Here is a 17,318-nt window from a genome sequence, read left to right on the forward strand (position 1 = left end):
CCTGTTCATAAGTTGGAAGTAACAGAAATGAAAGTAACGAGACTAATTGCTAGCACAGGAAATGAGTGGGGATGCTGCATGAGGAGTGAACTCGATGGATGAAGGTGTACTCATAAACCAACGTCGATTGTGAGATCAAGTGAGGCGAGTAGAGGAGGGTAGGTTACCGAAACCGCATGGCACTACAGCCCTTGATGGGCCTTGGCCTACCAAGCGACCGCTGCTCAGCACGAAGGCCTGCAGATTACGAGGCGTCGTGTGGTCAGCAAGACAAACCCACTCGGCCGTTATTCTTGGCTTTCTAGACCGGGGCCGCTATCACACCGTCCGATAGCTCCTCAATTCTAATCACGTAGGCTGAGTGGACCTCGAACCAGCCCTCAAGTCCAGGTAAAAATCCCTGACCTGGCCGGCAATCGAACCCGGGGAAGAGAGTAGGTTGGCCAGAAAATATAATAGACCGGCCATAGTTGGCAAGAGAAGCAGAGAGAGAGAGAGATCAATACTAACAGACTCAGTTTCTTTCTTTTTTTTTTTTTTTTTTTGTAAGTTGCTTTACGTGTCACCAACACAGTTAGGTCTTATGGCGACGATGGGACAAGAAAGGGCTAGGAGTGGGAAGTAAGCGGCCGTGGCCTTACACCCCAGCATTTGCCTGGTGTGAAAATGGGAAACCACTGAAAACCATCTTCAGGGCTGCCGACAGTAGGGTTCGAACCCACTATCTCCCGAACACTGGATACTGGCCGCACTTAAACGACTGCAGCTATCGAGCTCGGTACTCTGCTCTTTACTGATATAATGTTAAGTGGTGTGGAACTAAACGAGGCCATAGAGTTGTGTAATTCACAGATACTTCAGACTGAATGATGAAAGGAATATCAGTCTATAATGAAGAAGTTTATTATTATTATTATTATTATTATTATTATTATTATTATTATTATTATTATTTATTATTATTATTATTATTATTATTATTATTATTTATTGTCATTCGATAACATTTTTGTACTCACTTAGGAAATGTCATCCGGTCGGTAAAAGCGGCAAGTCAATTAATATAGAAACACATTCAAAGTTAATTAGTAAATTGTTATCTTCTATGAATATCAGTATGATCAATCGGAGATGACCGAATGTATTTTGGGGCTAGGTCAACAGGTTTCTGTCCAGAATACGTTATTAAGCACAGCAGGAAATCGGCCAGTGTGTGTTGAGGCGCCCGCCTCTCAAGCAAGTCGTGATTCTCCTATTTGTATACATCTTCACAGTTTCTATTTGTTTACTCATTATCCTCTCTCGTAAACAACAAATTGAGACCCTCTCGACATACCTCACTGTGTGCTTACTTGTACAGAACAGTATAAAATACGTGCTTCCGACCTTAGTTATTTACCGTTTACTCCCAAGATAGCGGGTCATGTCCCCTCTGAGGACGGTGCATGTTCAATTCAGTGTCTTGTAGTCGTGAGACTTGTCAATTTACGTTAAACATCCCTAGGTCATCCAATTACATTACATTCAGTTAATAATAATAATTTTAATGTTAGTGGTTTTTTTATCAGACTAATCACTTTTACGATTTTCAGAGATACGGGTTGCCGTCATTTAGTCCGATATGAGATGTAACATGTAAAATCTGTATAAAAATAAAAATCCGCAAGGATGCGAGAAATCAGGATTACTAAGGACTGATAGTTGTTCTAGATTTGTCAGATACAGGCATGAATGTGCAATTGCTGTTTTAGTAACATGCAGTTGTAGTAAAAAAAACGATAGTGAACTGGACCATAAATCTTTGGTTTGTTACCATCCTTATCATCTTCTTGCGTTTTACCTGTTTACGAAAGTGGAAAGACTCGCACTGTATACCCCTACACCACCGAAGAGGGTAGGTTGGCCAGAAAATATAATAGACCGGCCATAGTTGGCAAGAGAAGCAGAGAGAGATCAATACTAACAAACTCATTTTTTTTTCGCAAGTTGCTTTACGTCGCACCAACACAGTTAGGTCTTATGGGGACGATGGGACAAGAAAGGGCTAATATAAGACCTACAGTATGTTTCATGGAATTATAAAGCCAATTGCCGCTATAGCGCAGTAAAACTGAATACCCGCTAGCCCCAAGGTGTAGGGGTAGCATGCGTGTCTCTTACCCGGAATCCCCGGGTTTGATTCCCGGCCAGGTCAGGGATTTTTACCTGGATCTGAGGGCTGGTTCGAGGTCCACTCAGCCTACGTGATAACAATTAAGGAGCTGTCTGACGGTGAGATAGCGGCCTCTTTATAGGAAGCCAAGAATAATGGCCAAGAAGATTCGTCCCGCTGACCATTTTACACGTCATAATCTGCAGGATTTCGGGCTGAGCAACGGTCGATTGGTAGGCCAAGGGGTTGTGGTTTTAAAATTACCCTCAGATTTTATTATTGACCATCGAAACAAAAATGTACACTTGAAACTCTTCAGAGCAACTTGTTGATTTATCGTGTCAGAAGCGTTAAACATTACATTAAGGAAAGAATAATACATATGGTATATAGAAAAAACTTTGGAAAAAAGGAAAAACACCTAATCTATATTGTATGGACGCAGGATTAGGTTTAGAGCAACTGAACACGCATCATCTGAAGTGTATGAGAAATCAATATACAGTATTTTTCGGCAGACCTAGCTGGGTGCTATAAAAAGGTCCTACTTTGAAGCTTGTCTTCAAAGTGAAATTACACAGATTTGGTGCGTCTTATCCCCTCTGGAATCCTTTCGGAAGCGCGTTTCAAAGCTAGGAACTGGAGGACACCAGCAGTCTTTCAGCCAAAGGAAGTAATTTATAGGAGTATATCCAGTCCATTGCCATGGGTTATACTTGCAATTAACTGAGGATAATTCAGCCGCCTTAACCCAGTTGACTAATTCAGCAAGATCTTAAGGTGGTGCGGCACCTCCCCACCGTCACCCATGCCGACCATTCTTTGCCACCCCAGAATCCTTTCGGACGTGCGCAATAGCCCACACATATTTGCTGACATATCCAGCTCTTGACCTCATTCCGAGTTCGGCGGTCATCCCAAGAATACAAATACAGCAAGGGCTTCCTGCTCCCCTACCCTAAGTGAACAACGCAGCAAGCTTCCGTAGTGGTGATCGCCCCTCCACGGCATCACCCGTGACAAGCATCCAGTAAGTTGGTGTACTTTGTCGCCCTCAGAATTATTTCGGATGCGTAAAAAGCAATGGAAGCTTAATTCGTTGTTCCCTATTTTCCCTTATTTTTGCTGACACCTCCGAGGCTTTAGTCGATCCCGGGACGAGGTCACAGACTGAACTTCAAACTATAGGAACACTCCTTGACCTCCTCCCAAGTTTGGCTGTCACCCCGAGAACATCAACAAACAGTGTGATGGGAAATAACTGCAAGCCAACGAGCTGCGTCGTACACCATGGTTGATCGGTGGCGGCTCCTCCCCGCTATCACCTGTGGTAATCGTCCAGTCAATGCGCTTTATCGCCCCTCAGAATCTTTGTGGACGCTCGCCTGGAAAGTAGTCGCAAACCGGTGAGCTTTGTCGTTGGCTATGATCGACTGATGTAGGTTCCTCCCCACCCAACACCCATGGTGATCATCTTGGCAGTCAGCACACTTTATCGACCCCATAATCCTTTCGGACGTGTACTTGGAGGACGGAGAAGAGTGAAAGTCTAGCCTCTTACATAAACTGAATGCGGATTGCACAGTTGCGAGCAACACATGAGGGAAGTTTGTTTTCCTGAACGATCTGACACGGCGCATTTATTCTAAAATGCTACAGTGCTGCCAAGTGAAAGGTTTGGGATGAGTCGCTAAAATCTAAAATCTTTCTGCCTTGTATTAGTGTTAACCGTGAAACACCGAATGTGTTTAAAACAGAATGAAGGCTTCTTCTCCTTCCTATTATTATCTACCAAATCTTAAAATAATGTTAGCTTAAGGAATAAGATCTCGAGATCCAAAAACAGAGTTTCTTATATTTTTTCCTACCAAGGGAGTGTTGACTTGGGCAGCGAAATGTCCGTATATCTAAGAATTTCTAATACTGTAGCAGCATCAGTACGTCATTTAAGTACATTATTTATGACACTCGAAGGACCATAGTTACATCTGTCGGTTTTTCACACACTGACGTATTCAGTGGCGATAATATGTTCATAAGTATCCTTAGAAACAGCTCGGATATTTCAAGCTTTATGTCAAGTTTTGGTCATCACCATTACTATGAATATTACACATTCAGAATACCCGTTGCAAGAATGTTTGCCGTTAACGTATGGACGCTGGCGTCTGTTTATATTGAGATGTAGGAATACGCCAGGAGATTAGCGGGGAGAAAAGTGCACTCCGTATTGCAGCGTTACTCCAGGCAGACATTCATCAATGTACACATCACTATAATAAGAAACCTTTTACTTAGAAAATGAAATAAATTTAAATAAAATGAAATGGCTAGAACATACATTTTACAAAAAATCATTACCGAACGGCATGTGAAACTTAACTTGTAATTTCCCTATCGGTCGAGCTACCATCCTACTGCTTAGCTGTGCTGGTAGTGGGTTCCTGGTCACTGTCTTAACTACTACTTTTCAGAACATTATTGTTATCACTATTTTCTCAATCTCTTGTTCCATTAGTACGTCACGGCGCTAGTATTCTTTCTCGGTATCTTCAATTCTTTTCACACTCTTTCATCCAATTTTCTTTGGTTACTGCTCGCATGCAGCGACATGTTTGTTCTTTCAAAGCCCACAGTGAGATATTGGAGACATCGTAGGTGGCTATTTCCACTAAGTTACAAATGCGTTCTATTGGATTTTTTTGCTAGTGGCTTTACGTCGCACCGACACAGATAGGTCTTATGGCGACGATGGGATAGGAAAGGCCTAGGAGTTGGAAGGAAGCGGCCGTGGTCTTATTAAGGTACATCCCAGCATTTTCCTGGTGTGAAAATGGGAAACCACGGAAAACCATCTTCAGGGCTGCCGACAGTGGGATTCGAACCCACTATCTCCCGGATGCAAGCTCACAGCCGCGCGCCTCTAACCGCACGGCCAACTCGCCCGGTCTCTATTGGCTTTAGGTCACAGTGATAGAGAGGTAACGTCGTCACAGCAAACCCATTGTATTTCAAAATCCTGTCTATCGTGGTCATAGGTTGCGCTTTATTTGCTACTACAAGTTACACTACTCACTCTTGGTCATGTCTGTCACAACGATTTTGTTGATCTTCAACAACGACAGTAAAATGCCTTTGCAAGCAGCACATGAGGGAAGTGTGTTTTCCTGAACGATCTGATATGGCGTATTCATTCTAAAAGACTACAATTCTGCCAAGCGAAAGGTTTGCGATGAGTCGCTCTTACAGTCACTTAGTATAATTTTTGCTGTTGATTTTATCTTCTTAAACCTGTGACTACTACTTCGAATCGTAAATCAACTCTGCACCTTGAATAATACATTTCATCACCCGCTTGAACCGTAATAGCTCGTTGTCCTGCTCTTTGGTCCACCATTCGCTGGAACGTATTCGTGTCATCAGCACTTCTTTACCGTGCAGTAGGTATGAACCCATGTCTCATTTGTGAACACGATAGGCCTGCTAGGTCGATTGTCAATCTGTATCAGTGCATGGAGAAATGTTGCGCGTCGTGCAACAGTATCACTACGCTCCATCACATGTCTCACATTCTTGCACCATTAAGATTTTGTTTTCACCCCAATCATTTTTATGTCTCCAGAATGTGTTTTACCTTCCTATAAAGGGTATTTTTCTTTTGACACCATGAAGAAGTATATGAAAAGTGAGGATGTCTTTGCGAACTATATAAAATTCCAGAAATTTTCGTCGCACAACACACATATCGAATTCGCCAAGCTCTGTCTTCTTCCGACGAGGAGGACTGTTATTTATTTATTTATTTATTTATTTATTTAATTTATTTATTTATTTATTTATTTATTTATTTATTTATGTATGTATGTATGTATGTATGTATGTATGTATGTATGTATGTATGTATGTATGTATGTATGTATGTATGTATGTATGTATGTATGTATGTATGTATGTATGTATGTATGTATGTATGTATGTATGTATGTATGTATGTATGTATGTATGTATGTATGTATGTATGTATGTATGTATGTATGTATGTATGTATGTATGTATGTATGTATGTATGTATGTATGTATGTATGTATGTATGTATGTATGTATGTATGTATGTATGTATGTATGTATGTATGTATGTATGTATGTATGTATGTATGTATGTATGTATGTATGTATGTATGTATGTATGTATGTATGTATGTATGTATGTATGTATGTATGTATGTATGTATGTATGTATGTATGTATGTATGTATGTATGTATTGTTCAACAGGCATTTCTGCCCACTTACAGAACTTTTCCATTTCTTATTTCTAATTTTATAAATAATTTACAATAAAAATTAAAATATGAAACCTAATGCTATACATATGAACTACGGAGAATGATAAGTGTGCGTCTCAACTTATTATTGTATTTTCTCCTAAAGATACATTGCTAATCTAAATTCATCTAAGAGCTAAATTATTCATGGCACACAGGATGCTACTCTGTTTAATTTATGTCTTCTCTCTGTGTGAGTTCCCCTCTGACTGACCTTAACAAGATACTCTCCTCGTGAAATATGTCCACGTTTGGAATTTTATTAATTGACTGACATATTCTGTTTAATGGTGAATTCATATAGTGATTTGTGTTTGACCTTTTAACAAAGAAAGTATGAATCACACATCTGCGGCCTTTTCACACAGCCTGGAAATATTACGTAGGCCTACAGCCCTTTCACTTCTACCGATAGCTTTAGCAGACCTTTCTGCAGTTTTTGGAGAACAATTGCGAGACCTCTCTTCTCTTCCCCCTTACGATACTGTAGAACATTATAGGCTTATATTAACTTCCTACTCTGAAATCGGAGCACTTCGCCTGTTTTCTTCGGAGGCGCCTGCGTTGTAAATACAATAACATGTCAGATTCTGTATACTTTCCTCGAATGATTACAAGCCCTCTAATACAGAATAGCAACACTGCATCCAACGAGCTTCGGGCTAGTGGCGATAGTGGGTTCAAATCCCACTGTCGACAACACTGAAGATGGTTTTCCGTGGTTTCCGATTTTCACACCGGACAAATGCTGGGGTTGTACCTGAATTAAAGCCAAGGCCGCTTCCTTCATGCTCCTAACCCTTTCCTATGCTATCATCGCCATAAATCCTATCTGTGTCGGTGTGACGTAAAGCAAGTTATAAATATAAAAAAAGTATTTAAAAAAAGAGCTAGTGGCTCAAAGATGCACGTATGTAGATTGTATCGCGTGCTCTGATTCAACCTACTGAGCCACACACAACATTTGTGTTAGTTCGCTCGAATCCCGCCGGTAACTACTCATACAATGGGTTATACACCTTCACTATAGACTGTTATGTCCTTCAGCGTTCTCTCTGTAAGCATCTGTGAATGAGCTAACAGTCTCCGCAATTCTCTACCTACTATCCGTTCTTAGTCTTCCCTAGTAATAAATATATAGGGGAGGTTCGCCGGCTCCTCGATGTAGGGTTAGGATATTTATCTTTTACCCATATGCCCCGGGTACGATTCCTCGCCAGGACAGGGATTTTCTTACCTGCATATGAAGGCTGGTTCGAGGTACACTGAGCCTACGTGATAACAGCTGAGGAGCTGTCTGACGGTATGATAGCGGCCCCGGTCCAGAAAGCCAAGAATAACGACCGAGGGGAATCGTCGTGCTGACCACATGACACCTCGTAATATTCAGGCCGAGCATCGGTCGCTTGGTAGGCAATTGCCCTTCGGGGCTGTTGTGTCATGGGGTTCGGTTTGATTTGGTTCTGATGGAAAGGTGCGTGAGAGCCAATTTGCCCGTGGTTCGAATCCCAGCCAAGGCGTTTGGGTTTTTAATGAAATGTCGCGTTCCTGTGAGTCGGTTTCCGCGTAAAAGTACAGGCCCTATGGCTATTGTCACAATATTCACGTAAAATTACAAACTAGTTTGCTTTTGATAAATAAGGGAAGATTTTTATTCACAGGAACAAACTTTTGTCACAAGAAAACCATGTATTTATTCTCTCTTCCACGTCTAAAAATTCTCCTCTCGTCTGTCCATGGGCAAAAGTAGACATAACCTTGTAGATACTGCTATACCGCACTGTTCTTTCACTACTATCCCTCCAATTCCGACATTTACATGGGCTAGAAAGCATATCAGTATGAGTGAGTAAGGCGTATCCACACATTTTCTAATTGGATATAGCTTATACGTAGTTTTTAGCATCCATGTAAAGCACTTGGATTATCAGGACGTTTATTTTCATATTCCCGGCTTTTTTGCTAATGGTATAAAGTGGCACTAACTCAGGCGTTGCCGGAGATAGAATAGGAAAGGGCTAGGACTGGGAAGAAAGTGACTGTGGTCTTAACCTGACACCTTTCAAATGTAAGTTCCCAACTACGCGCCCCGAACCGCGCAGAAATCTCTCTCAGTGTATCCGTGATTCGTATACTGAGTGGTGTCCCTGCCATCGGTTTCTATATCATCGTCGAGGAACTTTCGACTTGCGTGTCAATAACCTGACTATGCTCGTCTCCTAGCTTCTCATTCCTTGTACGGAAGAGTCAAATAACGGACCACATTTGATGAAACTATCGGAGAGCTAATATACTAAACACTGCGTGACAATGGTGGCGCCTGATATCCCGTATCTAAACCTTAAGGCATCCTGTAATATTGTGTTATTGTATAATTATCCTGTCACTGGATGCTTGCTAGGCAGACAGGATTCGAACCCTGGGTATTGTTATCTGCATCTATAAAAAGAATTATAATTTCCTATGGTTATGATTCCACGTAAAACTGGAGATCCCGTGTATGTGATCAACAATCACTTAAAATTACAAAATTAATTTTACATCACCTTGAGATAATCAGATCGTATGAACTTGATGTCCTGTGTTAAACATGTTCAAGATAGTTTTTAGACGCGCAATATAGTGTAGCATCACAATTACAGGCAAAAATATATATATATATATTAATAGTCTACTCTTAGGTACAGCTAAAAACTACTCATGTTTCTACGCCTTAACAAGGAGTTATCATAATACCAATACCAAATAAGACTAAATTAATAATAATGGTATCTATGCGAGGTGTTCCACTAATTTTCGTAACCACTGCCCTAAGGATGGACCGAGCTTTCACGTCTGACTTACTGACGGCTAGTGCCTGAATTTTTCTCTAACCCGCTAATGATATGTGAGATGTGGGTTGCAGTAACGTCAGGCGCTCCCATCATATATTCATGTTCCGACGTGTTAGAGTTCCTTTAGACGGTGTGGTTAGGTGTCTCATAAGAGATTTTGCCTCTTCTATAAACAAACATGGTAACAGACTCATGACTTAAATGTATCAATATATGTTGTGAGTTACATAAGCGATTCTCAAGTAGGGGTCTTATAAACAAATTGTTGAAAGGCACGTGTAGGATTGTGTTGTAATACGATGCTATGATGAAAGTACTTCTAATTTATACAGCTCTTGTTCAGAAAGCTTTCTTGTAAATAACATTCTTAAACTGCTACTTTTTCTAATGACAAGGTAGCCGCTAATCTGTTTGGGACAGGTCGTAATTACCTACCGGATCGGCTCAAGTTCGATTCTCTGTTCTGTCATGAATTGAATTTGAATTGAGGTGATGGTGTTGATTATTGTTTCAAAGAAACGTACAAGGGAGTACGCATAATACAAAATATGAAACTAATGAGACTGGAACAAATCATTCCATTGGTCCATGCCACATTTGCAAGTTGAGAAAATTCGTGGGCCATCCCTCTTAGTGTCCTTTATCACAGGCAGTGGACACCATGCATGAAGTCATCCCCCACGTACAGAGTCACGGTTTAAATATGAATTCATGTTAATTTTGCTTCTACACGTTTTAAATCAACGACAAGAATACGAATACTCGCATGGTTGTGCAGTCAAAAACAGGACATTGATAACATGGAATTTGCTGTTTTACGCCGCACCAGTACAGACAGGTCATAAGCGACGACGGTTTAGGACTGGACTCGGACTGGAAGTAAATGACCGTAGCCTTAATTGAGGTACATCCCCACCATTTTCCTAGTAAGAAAATTGGAAACCACGGAAAACCACTTTCATAACTGCAGACAGCGGGGCTCGCACCCACCAACTCCCGAACACAAGCTCACAGTTACGTGACGTGAACCGCGCGAGCAAACATATATAAATATATCGATGTGTACATGGGTAAATACAATGAAGTAAAAATATACTAAATTAATGGCGAGGATTTTCAAGTGAAAATTCCAGTCCGCGATTGAGATTTGGTGGGACTCAAGCCTTGGTCGTCTGGATTGAAGGCCAGTGGCTTCACCACTGTGTTACACACCCTTATTATTATTATTATTATTATTATTATTATTATTATTATTATTATTATTATTATAGTCTGGCTCCGTGGCTGAATGATCATCGTAGTGTACTTCGGGTCAGAGAGTCCTGGGTTCGATTCTCGATCGGGACCAGGATGTTAGCTATATCTGGTTGATTCCTCTGGCTCGGGGACCGGTATTTCTGTTCATCTTAACACAAACACCTTTATACATACAGCATTACACTACCAACCACTGAAGAAACATACAATAGCAATTCCCTCCAAATAGGGATGGCGCCAGAAAAGGCATCTGACCGTAAAGTTACGCGCACACAATTACATGCATCAACACATTCAATATAAATCGGATGAACGGACAAGGCTACCAGCAATTTAGCATCTTGACCAATTCTTATGAACTCGTTGAAACTCTTCTTTGAGATGTTGACTATGTTGACAACTAATCACCACCATAGGCCCATTGTTGAGCGAAACAGTCCCACGGGCACAGACTGCTCACTCGCCCACTGACGTATAGTGATAAGCTCGGGTCCAAAGTCAGCCGAATGCAATGTAGTGGAAAATTGGCCCGTCGAAGGGATTGCAGTGTCGACAGGCGAATGGTGCGCACCAGAGGCCACTGTGCAGCTGCAAGCGGCCAGAATAATACGAGGATGCTGTATTATATTTCGTATTTCTGTTTGGTGATCATTGCTTTCGTTCTTTCTTACGTTTTCTAAGTATGTTATTAAATGTAATTATTTGTTTTATACATGAATGTTAATAATGTCATACATAAGTATAAGATATTTCTGGCCCTAGCAGATCGTATTGTTATATCACAGTTATTGTTATACGCGCGGAGTAGAAATGTGCATGTAGTCTACTGTTTGACCTACTGTCCATATCAATTGTAGGTAACATGCATAAGATCTATAGAACCTCTTGAGCCCTCCTTTAGTGAAACCACTTTATTGTAACCATATCCACATCTGAAACTGCCGTCTTAAATCACTTTTGCGCAGGGCCTAACTTTAGGATCATAGCACATTTCCTCAACTTGTTTTCTTTTTAAAAAATGTTTCCATCAAAGATAGCAAAGATTAATTATTTTTGGAACAGTTTGTTTCATTCCATCATCTGAATGTTTAATCGCTGTTAATTTTATTTCCAAACGTATTGACTTACTCTGAACAGACGTTCAAGCACTAGAAAAAAAATGAAAAATCTAGCTATATTTAGAGTTGTTTACTTCTGTCTTCAATCGAGTCATAGAGAGTTCCACCCTCGGGTGGTTACCCACACCTGCTACCATCCGCAGGGACCAGCTTAACGCTTTCCGATGACCATTTAAGTTGGAGATACCTATCGTTACAACGCGGTTTTTTAAAATTTCTTCGTCACTGAAATGACTAGCAATTTACTTTATAAAAATAAGAAATTTGCCGAGAGCTTACAAAAATATAGTGTAACTTCTGAAACTTCTTCTATCCTCAATGACCTAAGGTAAGTACGGAACATCTCAGTTCTGTGTTTATCGCAATATACATTTTCGTTATATAGAAGCCATACTGCGTCCCTTTCATTACCTTGTAATATACGCAGTTAAGTGTCAAAGACGGCCATGTACCCTAAATTTTCCACTGCTGAATGCAAAAAAGTGAAATAAATCTGTAGATCCCGTGGCTATAATCACGATACTCACAGTAGAGTAAAACCAAAACCTTGCTTGTTCTTGATTTATTATGAAATCCTATCTATCACGAATTACAAACGCCACAGTCAGGGGCATATAGGATTGAATTGTTCACGTCGATGACCGAAAATCTAACCGCTTGGCCAAGCACACCACAACTATCACAAACTTGTTACTGTTTAAACTGTCCATCACTTCCAGGGCATTTCTGATTGTTTCTCTGTATTTTCTCATTTCAGGTCTGAAACTTCTTCCCGTCCTCAATGACCTAAGGTAAGTACGGTACATCTCAGTTCCGTCTGACTACTTGACTTGTGAGAGAATATTCATTATTACCAATTATGACACTCGTGACAATTGGACGACTGTTTATTTTACTCATATGTATAATGAAAAAATATGGTTCCATCTGGATATCAGGACGTTAGAGTAGGATCTTATAACTATATAGAAAAAAGGAAATACTCCATTTTCACCACTACCACCCTGTTATTGAACCACCTACATTACTCGTGTCATTGTGTTTTTTCAAGGTGTCCATTTTTGTTTTAAGGGAAAGAAAAACTGGTCAACCTTTCTCTCTTTAAACATTTATTCCTCTTCTTATACTACAACTTTTCCCACACATGTAGGATCGCGAGTGTAAACTGTGCCGCACATGTGGATTTGACCCTGTTTTACGGCCGGTTGCCCTTCCTGACGCCTACCCTATATGGAGGGATGTATTCATTATTGGTGGTGTGGTATGTTGGCTGAAAATGAAGAAGAGAGTATTGGGACAAACAAACAACTAGTCTTCGAGTAAGAAGAGTTAATCAGGCACGATTAAAATCCCCGACCTGGCAGGGAATCAAACTCGGGATTCTCTGAACCGAAGGCCTCAACGATGATCAGCAAGCCAAGGAGTCGGACCTTTAGCTCTTAACACTAATCAGGATAAAACTCATGTATGGCCTTGGAACGGTCTTCGGCCAGAACGGGAAGATCGACAACGAAATCAACGACAGAGTTGGAGCAACAAGGCAGTTGTTCCATGCCATCAATTGGGGAGAGTGAGGGGGGGGGGGGCGTCGATACGAAGACGAAACTGACGTCTATCGTACGGGCTACCTTCCTAATCAACTCATATGCTGTATTCCTAGTCGTGGACACTCACAACCCATCAACGGAGTTGAATAAAAGCATCAGCGATGAGGTACCTGAGAAGAACGGATGGGACAGGATCCGCAGTGCGGCTACTAGGGCGAGCCTTAACGAGAAGCCTATGGAAGAATTTCAGGAAACATAACTCCGTAGGTTTGGTCATCTTCTGAGGATGCCAGATCATATATACCCACGAATGGCTTGAGAAACAAAACCTGGAGGCAAGCGACGATGATGTGGGAGCGAAACATCCAGGACACACTGACTGCAAGAGGGATTGACTGGAGGGAAGCCAGGACTCGTTTCCCATTTTCACACCAGGCAAATGCTGGGGCTGTACCTTAATTAAGGCCACGTCCGCTTCCTTCCCACTCCCAGTCCTTCCCTGTCCCATCGTCGCCATAAGACCTATCTGTGTCGGCGCGACGTGAAAAAGCAACTAGCAAGCCAGGACCCGAGCAAAAGATAGGATTTAGTTGCATCCTGAACACCGAGAGGTGGATGCGGTCTCGACGATTAATGTTAGTAGTAGTAGTAGTAGTAGTAGTAGTAGTAGTAGTAGTAGTAGTAGTAGTAGTAGTAAAAATTGCATTACAATTTAAGGGCTTATTTCCAAAGTGACGCATCTCCAAGAAATGAAATTTTTCAGGAAACGCAATTTTTAGCAAATGGATTTCATTTTTTCTATGCAGCTACATCACTTTGAATAAAATATACTTGTCATGGTGGCAAAAATTCTAGTGCAAATAATACCATCAAAATAGAGGGCGAGGGTCTTGAATGTACGTCACTTTGGAACTAAAGGGGGTTGGCAACGCAAAGTATTTGGAACGGCGTAGGCTAGGTTACACTTTAGGTGCTAAAACTTTCAAATACAATGCTTAATGATATATTTAATCAAATACTTCACAAAAATGTTGTATTTACTCACAATTTATGAATTTAAAAATGCTTATGAATAGAAAATAAAAATGCTACTATACAGAAGAACATAAAATTAATTTAGCAAAACCTAACATATGACTGGTAACAATCAAAGCTGATTGTCTTGAGTTATAAAAAAAGCTGATGAAACCTCTGGGCCTAACATAGCTTATCATTACGATTACACATGATCGCCGCCTGCCGACCATCACTTCCACACCTTCTAATTTTGTCCTTACTTTTCTGGCATTCTGCTGGTATTCGTTTCCTTTTCCACGCGTAATTTCTTCATCCAACATCGCCACTTTCACTAATATTCGCCACTATTACAGAAAACCTCAGATAAATTAGAAAACCGCCAGCAGAGTGTCGCCACAATCGGTAAGTGGTCACGTGATATGCGCGCGCCGGGGTATGGTAGTGTGGAGTTGCGGCACTTTGGAAATATAAATAGCGGGAAGTTGCGTCACTTTGGAAATAAAAACATTTAGGTGCCATTTAACCAAGCTTTTTTTTGTTATTTGTTTTACGTCACACCGACACAGGTAAGTCTTACGGCGATGAACATTTAACCAAGATATACTCCACTTTGGAATTAAATACGTTCCCAATGATAAAGAATTATTGTGGGGTGGGAATGTATTTCCACATTCAGTTTGAAATCCGAAAAAAGTGGAGTTGCGTCACATTTGAAATTAGCCCTTCAATTTGGAGATATCCCGTGACAACGCTTGCTTTCACTAGCACAGCAACGAAATTAAATTAAAGCATACATGACATAACAACAATGGGAAATACAACAAATAAATAAATACATTAAAACAAAATATTACGTGAACTTCTTTTCTTCACTTTTTCGCTATTTTTTTCTACGTCGCAACGACACAGACAGGTCATATATTGATGGGATATGACAGGGCTAGTATTGGGAAGAAAGCGACCATAGCTGAAATTAAGATTCAGTCCCAGTATTTGCCTGGTGTGAAAATAGGAAACCACGGAAAACTATTTCCAGGGATGCTGATAGTGGTGTGTGAACCCACCACCCTTCGAATGAAAACTCAGAGCTTCGTGATCCAAAAAATGCGGCCAATTTGCTCGATTTACAAGAAACTATACCAACACCAAGAAGTCACGTGATTATGAAAGAAAAAGACTAAAAAAGCAATGATGAAAACAGTAAACAAACAAAAAATACATGAAAATTAAATATTATTTACAATATGTGTAACAATTACAATAATTTACACAGGAATTCACCCAAACTAGAAAAATAATACAACTTAAAATATTCCATTGCAAGTAGCGTTAAGATAATAATTGCATTATGGTTACGCAATAAATCACACAAGATTTACAGAATACAATATTTTTTTTTTAAATATTCCATTACAAATAATGTATCATAATAATCACTAAACGATGGAATAGAAATTCGCGTATAACTTAAATATTTCAAATATTTTAACACTACGGTTTACTGTAGATTGAAATGTACAATGACTTATTGCTAGCTTAATATGTATTTACAACAACACCACATAGAGATTTATCTTGATATTATAGTAATTTTTCCTGAAGCTATTAACGTTTTTGTGAATAGGGCCTAAGACTATTCCAATAATTTCCTAGCATATTTCCTTCCTTCCTTCCTTCCTTCCTTCCTTCCTTCCTTCCTTCCTTCCTTCCTTCCTTCCTTCGTTGTGTTAATTGGTAACGAAAGAAATGTCACACTGTAGTGAAAGCTACACCGCCGGCTAAGATTTTGGGCTACTGCGAGCACAGGGTCTGCAGTCTACAGTAGTACAGCCACGGCTGACCACTGTACCAAGTCGTGAACCCTACATTTGCATAGCACGACGGGTCATGTTTCTCAGTAGCTTTAATAAGAGGTGAGACTAAAATAGCTCCGTAGGCTCACGACCCATTGTTCAGGTACGTTCACTCCACCGCCGATAACATGTACCCAGCCTTAGTTTACTAACACTCTGCGTGAGCTAGACATATCTAGTGCCCACATTTCTTGCACGGATAAGCCATTGTAAGAACAGCGTCTGTGTGGCACTTATTATTTATGAATCCGGAAGCGGATTGTTCCGAACTAATAGACGCTCATCACAGTGTTCTATATCTTTTTCCCTCCTCCTTCCGTAAATGAAACTCTCCATCTTTAGTGTTGTGGAAGATATTCGAAAGATAGGCCCTTTTAACAGAGCTGACAGTGAATTGTCGGTGCTTTTCTGCCTTTTTAACATGCATATGCTTTTTGGGTTGGGGTTTGTCTGGAATTAGAAGATTTAATTGGTAACATATCATGGCAACATTTAGTTTTGTGCCAGCGGTTTAACGTCACTCTAATATTGACAGCATTTCGGTAACGCTTGGATGGGAAAGAGTTGGGCCGGGTTGGTAAAGTTCACGGCCTTAAATAAAGTACAGTTATAGCATTTGCCTTCATTGAATGGGAATCCACGGAAAATAACCTCCAGGACTACCGATGATAAGAGTTCCACTCCACGATCTCCCGAAAGCAAGCTTGTTGCTACGACCCACGTATAGCTCACTTGGCACAATTAATATTATACATACAATAATACATCATTATACACTAGAGGTGGGCGCGTGTACGCACCCATGCTGGTACATAGAGGGAAGCAATATGGCGTTGAAAAACATAGAGACCCCACTACCTCACGGCGGTTTATCCTAAGCAGCTTAGTTACTTAGCTATGCAAATATGAGCCACGTCCATTTTTTTACCTTTTCTGTAAATATATTTAAATATTCTTTCAACATAACCATTCATGTTCAGTTCACACTATCTGCGAGATACTTGAATGTGGGCATAGACAGGTTCCAGTTACTGACACTGTTTGCTGCAAAGTTAAGAGAAAAAATTGAACATTAAGAAATTTGACCTAGACTGATATATGCAGTTTGGCGAAATTTTCGTACGATTGTCCGTTTCAGGTCTAATGATGACCATCTACATATTTTTTAGCTTTGGTGTCTGTTTGTCATTTTGTCTGTTTGTCTGAGTTCTTGTAA

General features: G+C 40.4%; 1 protein-coding gene across 1 annotated transcript in view; it reads left to right on the forward strand.

Moving 5' to 3' along the window:
- form3 (formin 3) overlaps positions 1-17,318 on the forward strand; it is a 962,880-nt gene that overhangs the window by 778,066 nt on the left and 167,496 nt on the right. Inside the window, exon 5 of the mRNA XM_067142982.2 lies at positions 12,443-12,476. Coding sequence (XP_066999083.2) covers positions 12,443-12,476 — 34 coding nt within the window. The remainder of the gene's footprint in view (positions 1-12,442; positions 12,477-17,318) is intronic.

This window comes from Anabrus simplex, chromosome 3, assembly GCF_040414725.1.
Source record: "Anabrus simplex isolate iqAnaSimp1 chromosome 3, ASM4041472v1, whole genome shotgun sequence".
Taxonomy (NCBI): Eukaryota; Metazoa; Arthropoda; class Insecta; order Orthoptera; family Tettigoniidae; genus Anabrus; species Anabrus simplex.